A 20537-nucleotide genomic window follows, 5' to 3' on the forward strand; every position below is an offset into this window, starting at 1 on the left:
CGGCTTGTCTTCCCCCCTCCCATTACTTTACTGTTTAATACAGACTTAAAATCTTTAATTCCCTCTTGTAGAGAGGAGTGTTAAAAAGTGTTTCCCAAAGATGCGTGATGTCACTTGTCTGATGCAGGACCCAGGCACAGGACACAAGTTAAAGGATGTGGGGCTGCCTCCCCCGCCACACTTCCTGCTCCCTTTCATTAGCATTGGTGCATTAACATTGCATGCATGTAGACTTCACTGTCTAGGTTCCCTCCTCCAGCTGCTCTGTGACTTTGCCCCCAACAGCTTCAAAGCTGATCTAATGAAAAAAACATCACTGCCAAGAAAAATGAGCCCAAAGGTTTCTTGCAGGCATAGCTGTTGACTGCAAATGCTCACACTAGCTGCTGAAATCAAGAGCAAAGAATATCCACTTGCACAAACCAGGCAGGCACCTTCAGGAATACCGTATGATTTTCCAAAACATAGCAGCTCTCTGCTTTCTGCTATAAATAGTCATCACACGCCAAGTTTATCAGCATAACAAACCTCCATGACAAACAGGAGCTGTGTGTGAAAGAGGAGCCTGTTTCAGGGACACAAAGGAGTACTTGTGCAGAGCTCTGGTTAATTTTATTGTGCAAACACCCAATCCATCCGACCTTGCTCCTACAGTCAGGCATCCTTACTAGGAAAGAGGTAACAAGAGATGTTTATTGATTCATGCAAAACCTATGTCCCGGACACAGAGCAAGAGCTTGCAGATGACCACAAGCACAGAAATACCTACGTTCATGCTTGATGGCAATGGCAATCCATTTCCCATTCAGTATCCTTAGCATCCCACACAACAGTGCTTCCAAGGGGTAAATAACAGTGACAGCACACACTATAAACTGGAAGGAATTCATTCAGCTGTCATTGCCAGTAAAGTGAGCTCAGCCTCTTCCCCTCCTAAATCATGAACTTGAAGGCCAGGATTTCTCTGGCACAAGGGAGAAAACGAGTGAATAGGACAGGGAGTATGACTAGCCATTCATCACTGCGGGGACTCGTTAGAAGGAACCAAGCTGCTACAGCTGAGCCAGCTGGACAGAGCAAAAGGAATCTTAAGAGTGCAGCTGTAACATGGGAAGGCAGAGATGGTATCAAGCCACATTACTCCACTGAAGATGCCAGTGAGCCCCTCATTTCCATGTGGTTACTATGGATTTGGCGTGAACACTGCCAGATGGCGAGACACATATTTCAATGGAATAGCAAGGGAACATACAGATAAGCTACCTCCTATTTCTGCTACAGCCATAGAATTTATTATTTCTCTCCTTTTGACTTCAGCACGTCATGGGAGTGGGTGGATTCAAAGAATTATTCACAAATAATGTATCAAGAGAGGTTAGTTACAATCATCTGCTCTGACTCTTCCGCATAAACACAGCCATTTGATTTCACCCCGTATTATCTGCGTAATCCATTACTTCTGGTTGTACACATTTTAGAAAGTTTCAAGGGACAAGACTATCATGTGAGAGCCATTCCAATGGTTAAATAACCCTGCTGGCAAAACTCTTAGAATTTACTCTAGACAGCATAATCCAGGTCACACATGTATTTGTCTGAGCTCCAGCCTCTAAACTAAACCGTTTAAAAATGAGGATAAGGAGTTGAAATGAGGCAACACTAAAGGTTTTTCCCTACACTAAGAATCTCAGCATCAGAAAAATTCTTGCTTACAAAGGCAAGATAGCAGCAATCAAACAAATGAAAAAGCTGCTCCCCAGATTAAGATACAAATTTAAGAAGAATTGGGCTAGAGAAGACACTTTACCTGGTAAATCTATGGCCAGCATAACAGTCATATTTCAGATTCAATATTGAACATATGTCAACTGCAGAGAGCCAAGTTCAGTCAATTTAAGGTATTATGAAGAGACTAAGAGCTCCGACAGGCAAGCTGTTAAATCTTGCTGAGGTGCTCTAAGACCTCACAACACTCAGCTGTACTTCCTTTCCATCCTAGCCATTTCCTATGAAAATAGAAAGGAGCAGAAGGAGTGGAGAAGTCAGCAAGGCTTCAGGTGTTGTATTCATAGTTACTATGAGTTTGCACAAGATTTCAGTGATTTCTTATTAGTACACAATACAGAAATAGAGTATGCAATATAATACACTAGAAAACTCACAAAGATCATGATTTGTGATTTGAGTTATGAGAAGGATGAGCATCACTAGCTAAAACCCTGAGTAATATTCAATTCTGTGCAGTATCAGCTTCACTACCATAATGAAGTCTATCCACAACCCACTAAAACCTCTGCCTTGCTCTGCACTGCCATTTGGACCCAGAAACAGGTTTACTATGTGCTACTTAAGATAATTTTTAAAAATTCTTTGTGATCCTGGAGTGAGCCAGAGCTGGGACGAGTTCCCTCTCCCCAGTAGCACTGATAGCACCGATCCCTAAGGTTTGATGAGCATATCTCTACCGGCCATAGGCCGAACAAGGCTATCACCTCACAGGGACTCCAGACCATTCCAGTGTGACATTTTCTAGGCTCTCTGCCAAGATCCTCCCATCCCAAGTGGATACCCAGAGAAAGGGGCAGCCTTACTGGTAGTGGTATCCTTCACAAACAGGTTAATCATGTGGCTCAGGGGTGGTCTCCTCTTGGTGATTGATGAAAGCTTCCCCAGGATTGTTTCCTTAACCATCTCATCACTTGGCAAGCGGTACAAGGCCAAATAGTTCTCCTGCTTGAAAAGATCTTTAGCACCTGGTGTGAAACCTGAAACATGAACATAAGGAGAAGAAAAAATAGGCTCTAACCAAAGCAAAAGAAAGGTCCTCTCTCCTGCTTCTATGCCACCAACTTTGCCTGCGCTCATTCTGACATCTCCCTAGGAATAAGCAGGTGAGCTGTGCTCACTCTACATCTACACCAAGATGGCTCAAGATTTAAGATGAAAAAATTCAAACTAGATGTTATTAGTAATTACAGCTTTCATGCTTCTGGTTCATTGAAGAGAGGAACTGTGACATTGCAGGACAGACACAGAAGTGAGTTCCAAGAACTTCCAGATTTTAAACCTAGTGTTGCCTCTAGTCTCTTACCTCCCCCATGCCTCGTTTTTCCCATCTATAAAATGAGCTGAGGTACCTCACACAATTTATACCCAAACTCCTGGTAAAGCATTACTGTAAAGACAGGGCAGCTATCTGTCCATTAGTAGCTACTCTTTTTCTCCTGATGAGACTGACAGACTTGAGCCAGAAGAACACTAAGCCTAGCCAGAGCTGGCTGGCAATATCCTTGATGACATTTATTCCTTTGATAGTGTCTATAATGTCAGAACTTGCCAAAAGTTCTGAGTGGAGAATGGACTGAAAGCAGCCCTGAGGAGAAGGACTTGGGGGTGCTGGTGGATGAGAAGCTCAACATGAGCCAGCAATGTGCACTTGCAGCCCAGAAATCCAACCACATCCTGGGCTGCATCAAAAGCAGTGTGGTCAGCAGGTTGAGGGAGGGGATTCTGCCCCTCTGCTCTGCTCTGGTGAGACCCCACCTGGAGTACTGTGTCCAGTTCTGGAGCCCCCAACATAAGAAAGACGTAGACTTGTTGGAGAAGGTCTAGAGCAGGGCCACAAAGATGATCAGAGGGCTGGAGCACCTCTGCTGTGAGGACAGGCTGAGAGAGCTGGGGCTGTTCAGCCTGGAGAAGAGGAGGCTCCAGGGAAACCTCAGAGCGGCCTCCCAGTGCCCAAAGGGGGCTGCAGGAAAGATGGGGAGAGACTCTTCAGCAGGGCCTGGTGTGATAGGATGAGGGGTAATGGTTTTAAAATAGAGGGAGGTAGATTCAGACTGGACATAAGGAAAAAAATTTTTACGATGAAGGTGGTGAAGCACTGGCCCAGGCTGCCCAGAGAGGTGGTGGATGCCCCATTCCTGGAAACATTCAAGGCCAGGTTGGACGAGGCTCTGAGCAACCTGATCTGGTTGGAGATGTCCCTGCTCCTTGCAGGGGGGTTGGACTGGATGGGCTTTAAAGGTTGCTTCCAACCCAAACCATTCTATGATTCTATGATTCTAAAAGTAATCTCTTTAATAGACTATTTTGGCAAGTGAACAACAACAGAGTCAGGTCTGTAATTCCACCTTCTCAGCAACCAGGACTGGGGAAATATTTTTCTTGTGCTCTTTAAGGATTAAGAGTCTCTTGACAGCTCTGATTTTTTTGTGTCCACTCATCCAATTTTTCCTTACCTATTAGCCTGGCAAGCTCACAGAGGCCCCAGGGCACGTGGACAGGCAACACGGCATTGTGAGTTTCCTGGAGGGCAATGTTGCAGAGGTGGTCAGAGAAGCGGCACAGATGCTCTGTCACACTGGCATTGCAGAGATTGAGCAGCACATTCAGGCCCAGAGGCTTCAGGGAATTCAAGTGCATCTGCCAGTTGGAGTCATCAAACTGGATGCAGGAGGGGTTCTGCTGGTCTTGGGACAGGCTAAGCATCTCAAGGTGGTAATCACATACAAAGTCTTCAGCCTCACAAGCCAGCACCTCACTGTCACTAACAACCTGGTCCAACAGACAGGAAAATTCTAATTGGTTACAATGAATACAGCTTGAGCTTAGAATCCCACAGGTAATTCCCAATTAAATTCCCAAAAGGGGAGACTCTGTGGGTTTAAGTCTGTTGTATAGCTCCACAAAAGTCTAATTGTGTGCCCCTTCAGTATGTCTCACCTGAGTATGTTCCTCCTCTCCACCCTCCGTGTCCTTGCTAAAACTCACATTGGACCCAGAGGGATGCTTGCTTCTGTTGTTTGGCTTTCGGTGGGCATGGGCATCGGGAGCCTTTGGAGGATCACTAAACCAGTTGTTCCTCTCTTGCTCATTGGTCATGTGGACTGTGTCCACCAGGGGCCCAGATAGCAAAGCATCTCTTTCATGGGACTGCAAGAGACCAACAAAATGAATGGTGGTGATTCAGTGGCTGAACACGAGCCACTACTGATTCAGCTGCTGCTTTAGGACTCCTGTAGAAGAGGATCTCATCCTCACTGCTTCTTTATCTTTAAAGTAAAGAATTATGGCACAAGACTTCTCTACAAGCAAAGAGTGAATAATATCTCTCTATAATATCACGTTGTCCATGTCAGTCAAACTATGATTAGAGCCAACATACTACATTATGGATTACATATCCCTCACCTCGTCTTCCATCTCAGGATGGCAGAAGGACCGTGTAGAGAGCTCATCAGTCAGATCTTCATGGCTATCATGGGGTGGTTCTACCTTCCCACTGAAGAACAGAACAGTCTCTGGGCTGGGGTTTGGCCAGGAAAGAATCCCCTGCTTGTCTACACAGCAGAGCACCTAGAACATCCCATAATATCCCCAAGAAAGCAAAATCTCAGTGAAAATATATCTCAGTGTTCATGCACAGTTGTAAATATCACAAGTTTAATAAACATATGGGAGAACAGACAAAGCTTCTTCTTCGCCAACCTTCTGTCTTAGGCAACTGCACCTAGTAACTCTCCAAGAAATCTGAGAATTCCTTCCTCTAGCAGGATTGATGGGTTGTTTAACACCAATTTTATCTCATGATATTGCAAAACTAGGCATGAGAGAAAAAAGTAACTACTGAATGTTTCACCCTTATCAGGACCTGCATTAGCTGGTTCTTGAACAGGAGTCAAGAAGGTTTTGGGACCAGAACCAGAGCTGGAAAATACAGATACACTGTTAGATGCCACAGAGTATCCCTAACCGCGGTTTTAGCCTGTAATTGTGCTGGCTGGACAAGACAAGACAGTTACAAACTATTTTACAAAGACAGGCGCCTGAAGGGTTTCTAATTCCAGCACAGTGAACTGACTGTGAACAGTGAACTGATTCTCTGGTCTATGACCAGGAAAGGATGACATGAACGATGCAAATGAAGCATCCACTTAGGGCTCCTTCTTTTGACAACCCAGCAATACTCACAGTGACAGAACCCAGACTATGGAGCAAGCTGGAAGTGAAGCTCAGAGTTGGGGATTTGCCTTTTAAAACACAGAGGAAGTGGCTCCAGATACAGCGTATCATTTCCTGCCAAGCGAAGCAGAGGACATCAGCCAATTAAAGACTCATTCAATGGACGATGAGGGGAAAGAAGGAAAAAAGGGAGTATGACATTACCTGCTTTCAGGTTCAACACAGTGATACACTGTAAGATAAACCCCAGTTTCTGGGGCAACCTGTTAACTGATACAGTGCTGATGTTCTCAAGGGAAAGGCATTTCTTGCCCCTTCCAGAGGATGCTAACAGACAGTCTAATTCTTGAAACTACCTTTCCAAAAACACAGGAAGCAATTCTGAAGCTATTTAATTTGAGGTGAATCAGATGTTACATGTCAGTATTTTTTCCTAAAGTAACTCTCATCCCCTCGGATTACAGTTTGAGGACTTAAGCTTACGATCACCATGCTGCAAATTGGGTAAATGGACTCACTGTGGTAAGGTGACTTGCCCAAGGTTACTTACTGAGGCAGCGACAACGTTGAAAATAAAGCCAAGGTGCCCTGACTACCCCATCATTACAAATGGATTGTAATCAACATGGTAATAAACTGAAAAAAAGGGGATATTTTGCAAAATTAAAATGTTATGTTGGCACCCTTCATCATTCACATGGAAATGTTTCAGAGGGAATCTGGATGGCAGCAATCAACCCAAGCACCAGAGCTGTATTTTTTTCTCTGTGCACTCCTAAAGCCAGCAAAACCAGGTTTGCATTATAGTGTTCTCTTACTGCTTTCTAGCTGTTGCTCTGTCACTGCAGAGCACTTCCACCAAAGCTCCTTCGATCAAGTTCCTTAGATCCTAAGGGTTAATACAGCCATAAGCTCAAATGCAAAATAATCATGACCAGGAATAAAAAAAAAAAAGCTCTTATCTAATGTAGTTTCTCATAAGCAAAAATGTTACACAGGTACAAAAGGAAAGAAGCAGACCTTTTCAACGAGGAAGGTCAGCTCAAATCACTCCCATTTAATACCTGAAAAACATCTCAGCTAAATGATGAACTGGCATAGAAAGACAACAAAATATTCAGCAAAGGAAGCGTGTGTATGTGTGTGCATCTCTGTGTGCACTCCTCTGTGTGGCTGGGAGCAAGGAGATACAAATTGGTTCTTACAATATCTAGTGACTTTTAATCACTCATGGAGTCCATCAGCCTCCTTATGGAAGAGGGAATCTTAATGCTAGATTAGACAGAAAAGTGTCTTTCCTCTACCCACCTGTTTAATCTGGGTGATGCAATTTATAGAGTGGCTGGATGTAGCTCCTCCCCCAGAAAAAGGTCTTCTGAATGTTTATTTTGCCCCAGCTTTGAATGCATTAGTAATGTGCTTAAGCTTGTTAAGAAGCCTAGGAAACAGGATCCTTTAACATCCCATGCTCCCCTCTTCACATTTGGTCTTGGTGCTGACCGCCATCCCCTCTGTTCTTTAGTTTTGGCTTGAAGAATTAGGTTTTTCTGGTACAAGCAAAATACTTCCCTTCTTTCTGACACACACCATAAAAAGTTTATTTTACTCCTGGAACAGGAGGACTTAAAAGAGGTACTTTCTTCAGGACAGAAAAGCACAACTGGACTCAGTAGCAAAGTCACCTCAACCAGTGGCCAGCAGAGCAGCATTTACATGGGAAGGTGTAGGGGAGAGACATGCAACCTGCATGCACAACAAATTAAAGCAGCAAATGAGTGACAATGGACAACTAACACAAATAAAAAGGGTCTAGGAACAAGCAGGAGATCAGAGAGGAAGGAAAAGGATATCATGAAGTTCTGTGCTGAAGACGGAAGAAAATAATTCATAATAATAGTACCTGAGAAGATACCATCTCTGTGTAGCTGCTGAGAGTGTCCTCTGAAAATTTAGCAAGCTGCAGCAAGAGAAGAGACCAGTTACTATAATTGTGCTCAGAAATGTGTCATGAGGAACATCCTTCCCTAAATACTGTGCCTTCAGAAAGAAGAAAGCAGGAGTCCTGCTCTGTGGGAATTGCTATACCATGGCAGACCAATAATCCATCAAAGCAATTAGGTCTTTAATGGACTGTGTCTTTATCTACTTGTGAAGCACAGCCAAAGTGCTTGGTGCTGTACATCACAGAAGAACACAGTCATTACCTAAATGTCTACACAGAAAATAACAGCAATTAGACCCAGAGGAGTCTCTTTCTGGATGGTTATTTTTAGACAGAAAAAGCCAGGATTGATTGATCTGTTTTTAAGCTATATAGGTCAGTTAAAAGAAGGGAGCTAGAGCTAGGTTGTAAAAGCAGGTGCCTGGAACACAACGCACACAAAGGAATGAGGTGATGTGAATGGGATGTGGACAGGAAATGAAAAGAAATGATAGCAGGGGGTTCTTGGAATTACAAGGAGAAATTTACTAACTCAAAATTCCTGCATCCAGCACACAGGAATTCCACTGTAGATGTAATTTTAGAAAACAATGTAAATGAAAGTATATTCAGAAGTATGAATAAATATGGTTATTACATTTGTATGTAAATAAAATGACACCCCAAATAATAATGCATGTATGTGGCACTTCAAAAAGGATCAGTTTAACAAAGCTGAAAAAAAACAAGACAAATTTGTCAGAAATAATTTAAGCTGAGAACTATGGAGGAATTCTTTAACAATATTTTACTAAAATATTTAAAAGTAACAATCCCATAGTAAAAATTAAAAACTCCAGTTTTGAGTGGAAGTTAAAATAGAAGTAAAAATTAACATAAAAAGAAGAAAAAGTACACTATTAGGTAATTAAAACCGGTCCATTGCTTGTTGAAGACAGAGAAATTGCAAATGACATTGCAGGCAAGGCCGACATGTTAAATAAATATTGCTATTCCTTATTCAGTGATATAATCATACCATATGATAACTATGAAATATTTTCCATTCTAACACTAGCTACTGAAAGTATGTTTAAATTAGCAGGTCTGGACAACTTTCTGACTGTTACTGCTGATTCTGCACAAAGCCTGAAGCATGGATTAAGTCCCAGTGCAATGGAAGAAAGCTAATGTGGTGTCAATACCTAAAAAGGGTAAGGAGAACAAAGCAAGTCACCACAGAATCCCAGACAGACTTTGATTTCAGACAGAATAACAGAGCAGCTAATATGAGATTCAATTAAAAGAAAAGAATTGGAATAATACAACCAGCACCAAACACCACAAGTATACAAGTAATAAATCTCATCAAACTATTGTGATATCTTTTTTGAAAAAATTACAAATTTGCTTGATAAAAGTAATGCTTTTGATGTAGACCACTTGGTACTTTGACTTGACAGAAAATGCTTTACTGGTTTTCTAAGAAAAAACTAGAGTAATATGAGAGAAATAGGGCCCGTATTAAATATATTAGAAATAAACTATCTCCAAACAGAACAGAAATTGAGGAATTATTTCATGTGTTACTAGCTCAAGCAAGGACAAATTCTGGGTATTTTGTTAATAGTGTGAAAGAAAACTAAAAAAACATTGCTAATAGAGACCGTGAACTATACAAAGTTTGAGGCAGAGTCCAATAATAAGGAGAACAGACCACTGTTACAGAACAATGTGGATTGCTTGGCAAATAAGCAAAAACATGCATACCAATAGGCACAAAAGTAAGTTTGCATACCTAGGGGTGACAATGAAGGTTGGACTTTCAGGATGAGGACTGTGTCTTAGAAAGCAGCAACTCTGTACATTATCACCTGAAAAAAGCCTGGCCATTTAAAGCAGTGGCTAAAAGATCTAATATGATCCTTTGTTGCACTAACAAGAGAATATAGAGTAGAAAGTCCAAATTATTCTGAAATTTAGCACAAGGACAATTGTTACTGGAATTTTTTGTGGGTTTTGGAGATTCATAATCCTACAGTGATCCTGAAGCACTGGAGAAAGCTAAGAGGAAAGCCAAGAGAAAGATTAGAGGGTTAGAAAATATGCTTATAGTGACTTAAGGTGTTTAAACTGTTTACTTAATCAAAGCAACAGTAAAAGGGAATATGAGTAGCTACAATAGACCAGAAATTTGATTGATGCGCTCTTAAATCTAGGAGACAAAAGATGTAACTGTTCTAAAGGCTGGCAATCAGATACTACAAAAATTCCCACTAACACAGAATGCCCATTTAAAGCAGTGAAGGTAAATAACTACTGAAACAACCTATCAAAGGCAGTGCAAACGGTTTCAAACCAACATCAAATTCCTTTCTAACAAGAATGCTGCTGTAGTCCACCTGTAGTACTGCAACTTGAGGCAGCGGCTCATTTTGGGAGGCACTGGTTTGTGTCCTGCAGGATGTCTGACTCATCAGCTAGAAGGGTCACCTATGGCCTTCAAAAGCTGGGAATCAAACAGCTTGAACAGGTGGAGAAGAGTCTCACACAGACCAAGTGACTGGAGAGGAAGAGGGTCTTACTTGCTACATTTTGAACAGTGTAGAGAGAAGGAAGGAGTGAAATAGAGAGGCCAATAGAGAGGCCAAGAGAAGACTGGCCTAGTCAAGGGGGAGAATGACCAAGGCACATCACAACAATTGTTCTGCAGCAGTTTGAGAAGTCACAGAAAGAGGTGGCTGAACAGAGTGAGTTGACTGGACAGAAAAAGGAGAAGATAGGAAAGAACACAAGGAAGGTGCAAGTATGTGACAGGGCAAATGGGTATATTGATAATGATGAAGCAGGGAAGCCAAGGAGCTCTGGCTTTTCCCAGCCAAATAGGAAGGTGTGAAGGGAAAGAGGAAGTTTCTGAAGACAGAAACCAAGGGATGCTAAGAATGGGTGGGAAAGGTAAAGTGGAGAAAACACTGAGAAGACATGGTAAAGGTGCAAACGCTACCGGGGGAGGTAATGTGTCCTCCCGCCCAGGACACAGGCAGCTTAGTCATGTACAACCTATAGGGAAAATAATAGAAAACACAGACCCAGGGCCACGGAGGCCAAGGAAGGACAAGAAGGAGACAGAAACTCTGTCAAAGTACAGGCATAACAAAAGTCAGCACAGAAGACAAACACAGTACAGTGCATCTCACGAACACTGCCACCAGGAGAGAACAAGAGACACCCATCAGCCCATCCAGTTCAGGATCACACACCCCTCAGACTACCAAACTCCACTCCCCAAACCAGCACAACCACCAGAAATACCTCTTACTGTACTGTAAAGGCCATGCCTGCAAGTGAAGCTCCAGAACCTTAGGAAAGGGCTGTTCTGCCCACACGTTCAAACACAGGATTGCAGAGGATCTCATGTATGCCATTTTTTCTCAGTGGCTAAACGTTCCGCAGTTACAGCCACCGCAGGGCATTTATCTCCATATTAACCCTTGTGGCACATTATATTTAGCTGACAGAAAGCACATGCCTTGAAGAGATTTATAGAATCACTGGAGCTTCCTACCACCTTGGAATATCCATAGACAAGTTTGAAAAAAATAAAACATCTCTTCAAGAAGAAGCCACCCTGTAGTCCAGGGAGAGGGCATAGCTGGGATAACTAAAGATCCAACAAGCTTTCACAATTATGTGGAAACATCTGCTGAATTCACTGTGCTCACTTCACAAAGCCCTTCTCATCTCCTGCCCTTTTCTCTGCAACAGTTTGATGTGGAGAGACACCTACCAGTGAGGTGGATGAGGTCTTGCTCATCTGGGCCAAGACTCTGGCTTCTCCAAAGGCTGTAGCAAGAATCCACAGGACAGGAAAGAGCAATGGAAGGATGGGTAGGACACCATTCACCTGGAAGGAACATTTGTAATCACCATCAAACAGAGAGACAACAAGAAGTCAGCCCTCTCACACGACACCTCTTCCACCACAGTGAGAGGATGGGTAAAAGGCAATGGCAGGAAGGAAGGAGACTGCTTTCACTGGGAGCAGTGCAACACAAAGAGAAGCACCAGAGGGGAGATACACACCCCCTTAGGGCTTTGTAATGAAGGAGGCCATGAATAAATAAAAACAACTTGCAGGTGGTTTTCCTGCTGAATTTGGCATAAACTCTTGCAAGTTTAAAGGCAAAGGATACCAAATATATATACACACACACACATACATACATACATGGCAAACGAGAGAAAGCAAACAACACAAAGGGCAGTATAGGAGGATCGGCCAGGGTGGAGCTGTTGTCCTGCTCCACTGAGAGCTCCTGGACACAGCGTGCATAGGATGCCATCATAAGCAGGAAGCAAGTCGCTGAGGGAGGGAATCAGTCTCAGTGGTGCTCTGGGGCAGAGGTGTAGTGGAGCTCAAAACTGTCCTTTCTTTACCTGTAGCTGAAGAAGAGTGTATTGCCAAGAAGCAATTCCAGGAGCCTTGAAAATGAAGCGCACAGCATTGGTGATCAGGAAGCTAGCCTGCAATTCAAACAGAGATGACACTGTCAGGTAACTACTAGTACTTGTAGGGAAGTTTTCACTGCCTTGTAACATTCTCAGCCCTGGGAAAGTCTGGAAGATACACTTTGCTGCTGCTGCAGTTCCTCCCTTCACTCTGATGGCTAGATGGCTCAGCATCTTTGCTTCTCTGAACTACCCAAGGTACACACAGAGTCAGCTGCATGAGTTAGAGCCTGGCCACAATTTCCTGTTGATGGCTGCAAATTCTTCACCTTTATTGACAAAACATGTCTATATTCAGCAACAAAGGCTTGAAATTAGACCTACCAGTACAATAGGGACAGCATATTTCAGCATCACTGACTGTACAGTGAATCTCTCATTATCCAGAGCTGTCACAGGACGTGACAAAGTCATTTCCAGACACCACCTAAAGAATGGAAAACAGCTTCAGATTTCAACAAGCAAGACCCTAACCCTGCACTCTCTGCAGATATAAACCTCCTAGTACACCCGATTAGAACACTGTGTTCACCCTATGCTATGAGGGGTGACCTTCAAAAGAGAAGCCAAGTTCTACAATAACAGCATTGTACTTGCATTGGTAAATTTGCAGTGCTGTTGAGCAAACACCCCAGGTCTCCTCACCTGCTCCATCACCCCAATGCGTACTGAAACTCCAACAGGAGTCCCAACATTCAGATATCTGTATCTCCAGTTGACCAAAGGGTGTCATATCGCTGATTACATCAAATGCATGAAATCTGTGACCTCCCTGAATTGTTCAAATTTAGTTGGACAGTAAGGAACTGAACAGTAATAATTAGCATATATGTGGTTTTATATATTAGTCTAACCTACCAGTTAAGGAGGACAACTGAAAACAGACAATAAGAGACTGATAGCATTCCCACATAATAGAGAATACACAGCACAGCATATTTGAAAATTCCCGTCCTGGACTGGTAAGTCTCATTCTGTGCTGACACAAGGCAGCAACAAGGACACAGACAAGCTGTGCACTGGATTTAACCCACCTGACATTATCAATTATTGGAGTCTTCAAGACACGGAAGAGACGATACAACTGGGGGTTCTGAGGTCCCTTCTTCACTTCTCCTCTTGGGGAGGGAGGAGGTGAGAAAGGTGGAAACAGATCTCCTGGCTCCAGAACTATGTGCTCATCATCCTAGAAAAAAAGTCAGAGTGCCCAAAGGCTGTACAGTCAGGGCCTCAGTGGAATCCTGTTGCGAGGGACTGGAGGTTTAGCTCAGCAGGACGCCTCCCACCACAAGTGACACAATATGTGTTTATCACAGTTCCCATTCTCAGCTCTCAAAAACTCATTAGCAGAACTATTGCTTCAAACTTGAAGCAAAATGAAATACTTGTGTTCAAGCACATCTTTTTGTCCATGAAAACTGGCATTTGGAGTGAAAGTAACAACAAAGTTACAACAAAGTTCAAGCTTTTAAGTATTTCCAATCTTCTTCAAGCAGCAAAATCTTTGCATAATCTTGTAATTGATTTGTTAATTTACTCCAACTATTTTATATTACCTTCTTTTATAATAAATCAGTAGTAAGGAGAAGGTCAAAGCAGACAAACTTCATTTCTCCACATAAAAAACAGGATAAAGTAAAGTAGGAGGTTTGTATGTCATATCATCCTACTGGATAGATTCACTCCACTTACATCCAGCAGCACACTACATTTCCCCCTTGATCTGAAGAGGTGGTAATATGCTGTTTGGTATCACATTAGTATCTCCAGTCCATTGGTTTTGGGAGTTCATAGTGAAGACACAGTCTGTCTAAAAAAGCACCATCCTTAACTATTTTCAAGGTCAGAAGAAATAAAACACTCCAATAATCTGTACACTGGGAAATTAGAGTATTAGCAAGAAAATCCTGGGCCAGGACTGTAAGGGAAATAAGACAATCAAATTACCTTAATCCCTCTCAGAGAAGCAAATGACTCCTGGCCTGGCCTCAAAGCAATGACATCTCCTTCTACTAACAGGCTCACAGGCAGATTGACAAGATGACCATCCCTGTAGGCCCAGTGAAGGGACCAGGATGGAGCATAAGGCATGTGAAGGTCAGGGTACATGGAGTCTGGCCATTTCACATCTTTGTCAAGTGTATCTGAAAGCACAAAGTGTGAAAGAATTGAGTGATGATAATTCGGGAGGGGCCAATCATACATCAATTTACATCCTGTAGTGGCTATAGGTCCTCCACTCAGTCCATTCCCATGATCTTTTATCATCTCTCTCTTTCTCCTTGATGGCTTTTCCCCTCTCTCTTTCTACTCAGCATCAACAACTAAATATAGTCATTTTGTAACCTGAATTACAAACTTGTACAATGGAAAAGCTAAAGGCTGTCCTTAAAACTGTTGCACTGAAACAAACTGCCTCCTCAGGTTCAAAAGCCACCACTGAGACGATGCTCACGCACAGCAATTTATTTCCTTCTGTTCTATGTTGTGGTACAACCCCATGTATGCTTCTCTCATCATCTGCTGCAACACAGATATTTTTGTGAAATACTGAGGATCTGAAGGACTCCAAAGCACAGACATAACAGACGCCTACCTTGTAACACACAGAGTGGAAGCACATGGCCACACGAGAGCTCAAAATAACTTTTCTACAGGACAGGCATAAATAGGACACAATTCTCACAGCTTGTTTCTGTGTAGCATAAGGGGAGGCTAGTAAGCTCAATTAGTAACATGTGATCAGGTTTGCGGAAAAATCCAATGGGAGGAAAACACAAATGCAAATGAGAGATAGACGAATGAGACCTCACCATTTATCTTATCAATGATTGTCTGAAGTCTCCTCTCCACCTCTCTGCACTTCAGCCTCTCTTGACGCCCGATTATGAAGAGATCCAAGAGGAGAAGGAGGAAAAGTGCCAGTGCATTCACTGTCTCAGCACCTTGGCTTTGCACAGCAAAAGAGAAGAAAGCAGATGAGGTTTGAATAAATGAGTAGAATACACTGCCAACTGCCCACAGAGGTAAATGCACACCTGCTCAGTTGCTTATTCCTACATCCCACAGACTTATGGCTAAAAAAGAAAAGCAAGGGAGCTATGATCACACTTCTTCTTTAGAATAATGCCACCAGAGAAGCCTGAAAGGACCCATCTCAATTTAAAAATACCCTTATAAATACAGTTAAGCCACGCTATGGCGCATGTGACAGCACAGTAAATTCTGCTATAAGCCACTAACGTCTCCAGTTTCAAAATCCTTCCTAACTATGCCTTAGGATTTTTCAAGATCTATGAATGCTGCAGAAAAAAAAAATCTCAATATCTCCTTAAGACACTCTATGGCTGAAGTTTTGTGAAAGAGATTGACAGGGACAGAACTACCAGTGTGAATATGCTAATGTCTAGACAGAATGAGGGACAAAACTGTTATGTCATCCACACACAGTGTTGAGACGATATAAAACTACCACCTAGTTTCATTTAACCAGCATAGGATATTTTGCTTACCTCCCCTGTGGCTGGCTCCCATAGCAGCACAGCAGCAACAGCACTGCCAGAAGCATCAGAGATGCACCAGGCCAGTGGAAACAGGAGCAACGGTTACCATGGTACAGAAAACTGCTCTTCCACACCTCCTACAAAAGGAGAGCAGCAGTCAGCATTCATGAAATATAGAGCCAGATGTTTGAAAAAGCAGAGTGAGAAAGCGTGAAGGCAGCAGTTGACACTCCAGTGTTGCAATTTTGTAAAACCCCTGAAAATTATACAAACCATCCCAGATCAGTTATGCGAATGCTACAGCACTGATGGTTGCTCAGCTGGGTGAACACTGTGTTTCACTCTTGCCTGGAAGAATGAAAAGGCTTCCGAGCCAAGTTGCCCCATTGTCACTAACCAAGCAAGGAACAACTTTTAAGTACTGTGCGTAAACACTAGCACTTTGTATTCAACACACACGCCAGACAAGGTGGAGACTGTTGAGCTTCACAGCTCTTTCTCTCCACCTGATATGGACACCCCATGGCACACTGCCATTAGTGGCTCTTGATGTCCTTAGATCCTTCACAGGTGACGCTAAGCTCCTGTAGAGCTCCAGCATTCAGGAGAGAAGTGCTGAGAGAAACATACCCTTAGGTAGATTCCTTGCTTTGTTCCCAAGGACTTTAGCAGTTCTGCACTCAGTCTGCAGCAGCAGTCTGCAGGAGCAGTCTGGGAGGGAATGCAACCAACTTTTGTTTAATCTTCAGCTTTACTTTGAGAAGAGGAAGCTGCGTGCCCAACCTTGTGCTGTTTGGTGCCTCACCTTCCACGAAGTCACTTTTTTCCGTTCCTTCTGATGCCCCTCCAGCAGTGCTGACAACTGGTCTCTCAAGATCGTGAGCGCTTTCTTTGTGGTAAGGCCCAAACTTGATGTCATCTCATCCTGAGGTGCCAGAAAAACAAACTGTTTAGTACTTTCCTGTTTCCTTTTTAGGCTTTTTCCTGGTGGCTGACTGAACACCCTACTGTGAATGCCCTGCAGTCATCATCAGTCTGATTCTCCATTTTCCTGAAGTCATCTTCCCTCCTGTGAACTTCACTGCTGCTGGCTGGAATTAGAGCACCTAGATAATATCAGGTAAACAAACTGGTCCTGACTGTGATGGAGAAATACTTTATCAAAGCAAAATATGAAGTCATTTCTGCAAAAAAGATTCTAATCAGCAGAGGCTGAGGACAATACAAATGGAGGCTGCTCAGCTCTGAGGTTACACAGGCTTGAACTGGTAACAGCTTGCAGAGACAACAGAACACAGTTATGGTACAATTTCAATACTACGGGGTGGATTTTTCTAACAGTAATAAAAACTAAGTAGTAGAATATCTGTAATTCTAAACAAGAGTGGTCTGATTTCCACAGCTGCTCATTAAGAATTTTTGGCTACTCTGACATAGGAAGCTCCTAGAGTTAAGTGCTAGGCCATGGATCAGTTCAGGACGAGACACAACTCCAGCATCAACTTTCCCTTTTACAAGAGAAAGCACTAGAGTTCTAAGTGCTGAATTGTACGAACATACGAGGCATTTGGACTTCAAGGAAGCAATGTCGAGAGCAATGCTCCCTGGTCAGCAAAGAGGCAGCAGCCTGAAAGGACACAACCCAAGAGTGTGCCATGTGGAAACACTGTTGTAAGATGCTGATAACAAGGAAGTGGAGCCAATGTTTGCATTTCTGGAAAAAGAACACAACCGCTTTCCTTTCTTTCAAATCACAGAGACTGCTACACAGTATTGTGTGTACCAGATCACTGAAAATGAATCAACAAGAAAAAGCAGGCAGGGGTCCACAAGAGGGCTAGAGCAGCTATCAGGGAACTGGTCAAGAAAAGTTATCATTCGCATTTCATGTTTAAATACACAGTCCCTGAAGGTGTACAGCGCATAGGATATCCTGCATGTTAGAAATGCTCAGGTGTATCATACTGTTCAGAGTACAGAACTACTGAACACAAAGCAGCCAGGAAGCTTCCCCCTCCAGTCCCCACCCGTGTGACAGAGCCCAGCAAACACAGCTCAAGCAGGAGCTGCAGCTCCTCCTGCTATTGCAGGCACAAGCTCTTGGCAGCCTTGCCAAACCCACCGTGGTCTCAAACAGCAGCAGCTCTGCTCTTCAGAAGCTGCATCCACGCACCCAGCTCTGCAAGCGCTGTTTAGCTAAGATCTGCACTTTTCTTCCTGTTCCATAACTAAGTTGTTTCACGGGGAACATTTACCAGAAACTAATCTCAAACTTCAAAGTAATTTGCATTGACAGTCCAATCCACAACTGTAATGTAAGTACCAAGGAACAGCAGACAGATGCTCTTAAATCTACCATCTACCACACACTCACACTCCTCACCTATCAGGGACTATCTGAAACAGCAAGTTCTGGCCAGGCAGAGTCTAGCAATGCTACTTTAGTTGCACTTTTACAGAATTAAAAATAATCCTGCTGTAGTTTTCTCTGTGTCATTTTTAGGAATAAAGGAAGCAGTTCTGCATTGTCCTTGGAAGCAGCCTAGGTAACATCAGCACAGGACTAAACACAGGAGTCCCTCAAAGACTCCCAGAGAAGATGGCAGGCAGTGTAGCTGGCAATGGATGCGCACCCCGGGCGTGCTGCAAACAGGAGTGCCTGAGAGCAACACAGAGCAAGCGACAATAACGTTTTTCTCTCTCCGCTGACTGCTGGCTGTTTGGGGCATAGCAAAGCACCCACAAAAACACTCACCCTTTCCAACACAGGCAGACAAATAAAAGACACAGAATGAAAGGCAGCAATAATAAGAGGAACTTTAACTGAAAAGTAAAGTCTGCTTAGACACCACTGAGCCAGTTCCAATGGATACATCAAGAGCTACAGAAGAAAGGAGGGGAAAGCTGCACTTAATGCCAACATCTAGGGCAGTCACACACTGCCTGGAAAGAGAAACTGCCACATCACAGCAGGCAGCGAGCAGAAAAAGGCAGCAAATCGAGAGATAATCAGAAAGGTTCCTGAAATACTTACACACCTGCTCCAGTCATAACACAGGAGTTACTGGTTTGCTGTAGTACCAATCAAGGTAAGGGTAGCCACAAAGGAAGGTGGCTGTAGGAGGCAAGAAAGAACAAGTGCAGACTGTGGCAGGACTGGGGAGGAAGAATAGCACGAAGGGCAAGGATTGTTAAACACCCACCCTGACACTTAAAATACGGAGTATTCGGCAAAGCAGGCAGAGCCAGCCTGGTAGACGAACGCTGTAATAATGCGAGGCTGCCTGCAGTGACTCAGATAACCTACTGCTAGGGAGCATCAAGGGAAAGCGCTTGGAACCAAGGAATGAAAGCGCCACCCTGAGCTCCCGGAAAGGGGAAGCTGTAGGTTTTCGAAACAAGAACTACACTGCTAAGTCATCAACCGCGAATGAGGCATTTTTCAAATGCCCTTTCTATATAGCAAACCTAGGCACTCTTAAGCTGTCCCAGAGGGATCTTTCCAGCCTTTCATCAGCTTCAAGTGCTCCTCCTGCCACGAAACAGAAGATGAGTACCCCAGGGTGAAGAAGCCATTCACCAGAAGTGTCAGTTCATTAATAAAAACCTCAACATTCACATCTTTGTTTTGGAAAGTTGCATTCAAAGAGTAATCTACTAATTTGCAGGTCAAAACAAAAACAGTGAGACACCTTCAAATCCAGCTTCCTCAGCATAGGGCTTCCTCCTCCAAAAAAAAAAAATAATAAATAAAAAAAAAGACAGTAAATTCCAGATTACAGTGAAAGCAAACCCCTGATGGGTATCAGGAGATATTTTGAAAGGCTGCACTTTCCTTTTGCAAATGCCTAAAGGTAAGAAGTCCTGAGGAGAAAATGAGCAGTTGCTTCCTCCTTTGCCCTAGAGGTGAGCCTCTAAGCACATGAGCCTCTAAGTGCAGCTGGAGCTCCTCTGGAGCTGAGCCCTGCTCTGGCTATCACAGCCTTAGTCCCACAGGCATGCCTGAAGCCAGGTAAATACAGAATGATTGCAACCTTCTGCCTTCTCTCTCTTAGAGCTGTAATCTGCAGGATGACTGTTCAGGAAAAAGCATACAGTGCAGGATATTTTTTTTGTACATGTGGCTTCATTTTCTAGAGGGAATGAATGTGCTGAGGTGTGGGCTGGATGGGAAGATGACAAGCTGGTGAATGGACTCTTCTCTTCTCCACTATCAGTAAATATCCTAAATGTTAAATTACTGCTTAGCTTGCCTGCAAACATCAGGGAAAGGAAACTTGAGCTAGACCTAGCAAATACCTAGGTTTAGGAGCTGGTTTGGCTCTTCAGGAAGGAGACAAGAAGCAGCTTGGAGCTAGAGACAGGGAGCCACAAAATCAGTAGACTTTCCTTTGCCACCTTCTCTCAGTTATCCCTCCACAGTTTGACAGGGGGTAATTAGTCGGCAAATACCCAATGATCTAGGAGCTTGTTAAAATCTGTAGCCTTGCCTGGCTCACAGCAAAAAGGTTTTATTTGCCTTCCTTATGGGTTGCAGCAATGTTTTCAGACTGACATGTAGGAAAAGCGTGGTTATCTTCTGATTTTACCTCCCACAATGTGAGGTTGTTCTTGAGCATCACGACCTAGTCATGTCTGCT

At 43.3% G+C, this 20537-nt stretch overlaps 1 protein-coding gene across 6 annotated transcripts in view; it reads right to left on the reverse strand.

Moving 5' to 3' along the window:
* TMEM94 (transmembrane protein 94) overlaps positions 1–20537 on the reverse strand; it is a 57803-nt gene that overhangs the window by 17231 nt on the left and 20035 nt on the right. For 3 of the 6 annotated variants that reach the window (XM_086762583.1, XM_086762581.1, XM_086762582.1), the window contains exons 3-16: positions 16703–16822; positions 15907–16034; positions 15208–15344; positions 14342–14538; positions 13429–13580; positions 12719–12821; positions 12323–12409; positions 11673–11789; positions 7865–7921; positions 5974–6078; positions 5194–5358; positions 4726–4935; positions 4242–4557; positions 2592–2765 (exon numbers count right to left, since the gene is read on the reverse strand). In XM_086762583.1, the coding sequence (XP_086618709.1) occupies positions 2592–2765; positions 4242–4557; positions 4726–4935; positions 5194–5358; positions 5974–6078; positions 7865–7921; positions 11673–11789; positions 12323–12409; positions 12719–12821; positions 13429–13580; positions 14342–14538; positions 15208–15344; positions 15907–16034; positions 16703–16822 (2068 nt within the window). Of the gene's footprint in view, positions 1–2591; positions 2766–4241; positions 4558–4725; positions 4936–5193; positions 5359–5973; positions 6079–7864; positions 7922–11672; positions 11790–12322; positions 12410–12718; positions 12822–13428; positions 13581–14341; positions 14539–15207; positions 15345–15906; positions 16035–16702; positions 16823–20537 lie in introns of those variants that run through there. The other 3 variants (XM_086762586.1, XM_086762584.1, XM_086762585.1) reach the window with 3 other exon arrangements.

This window comes from Chlamydotis macqueenii, chromosome 18 (genome assembly GCF_036417535.1).
Source record: "Chlamydotis macqueenii isolate bChlMac1 chromosome 18, bChlMac1.mat, whole genome shotgun sequence".
NCBI lineage: Eukaryota > Metazoa > Chordata > Aves > Otidiformes > Otididae > Chlamydotis > Chlamydotis macqueenii.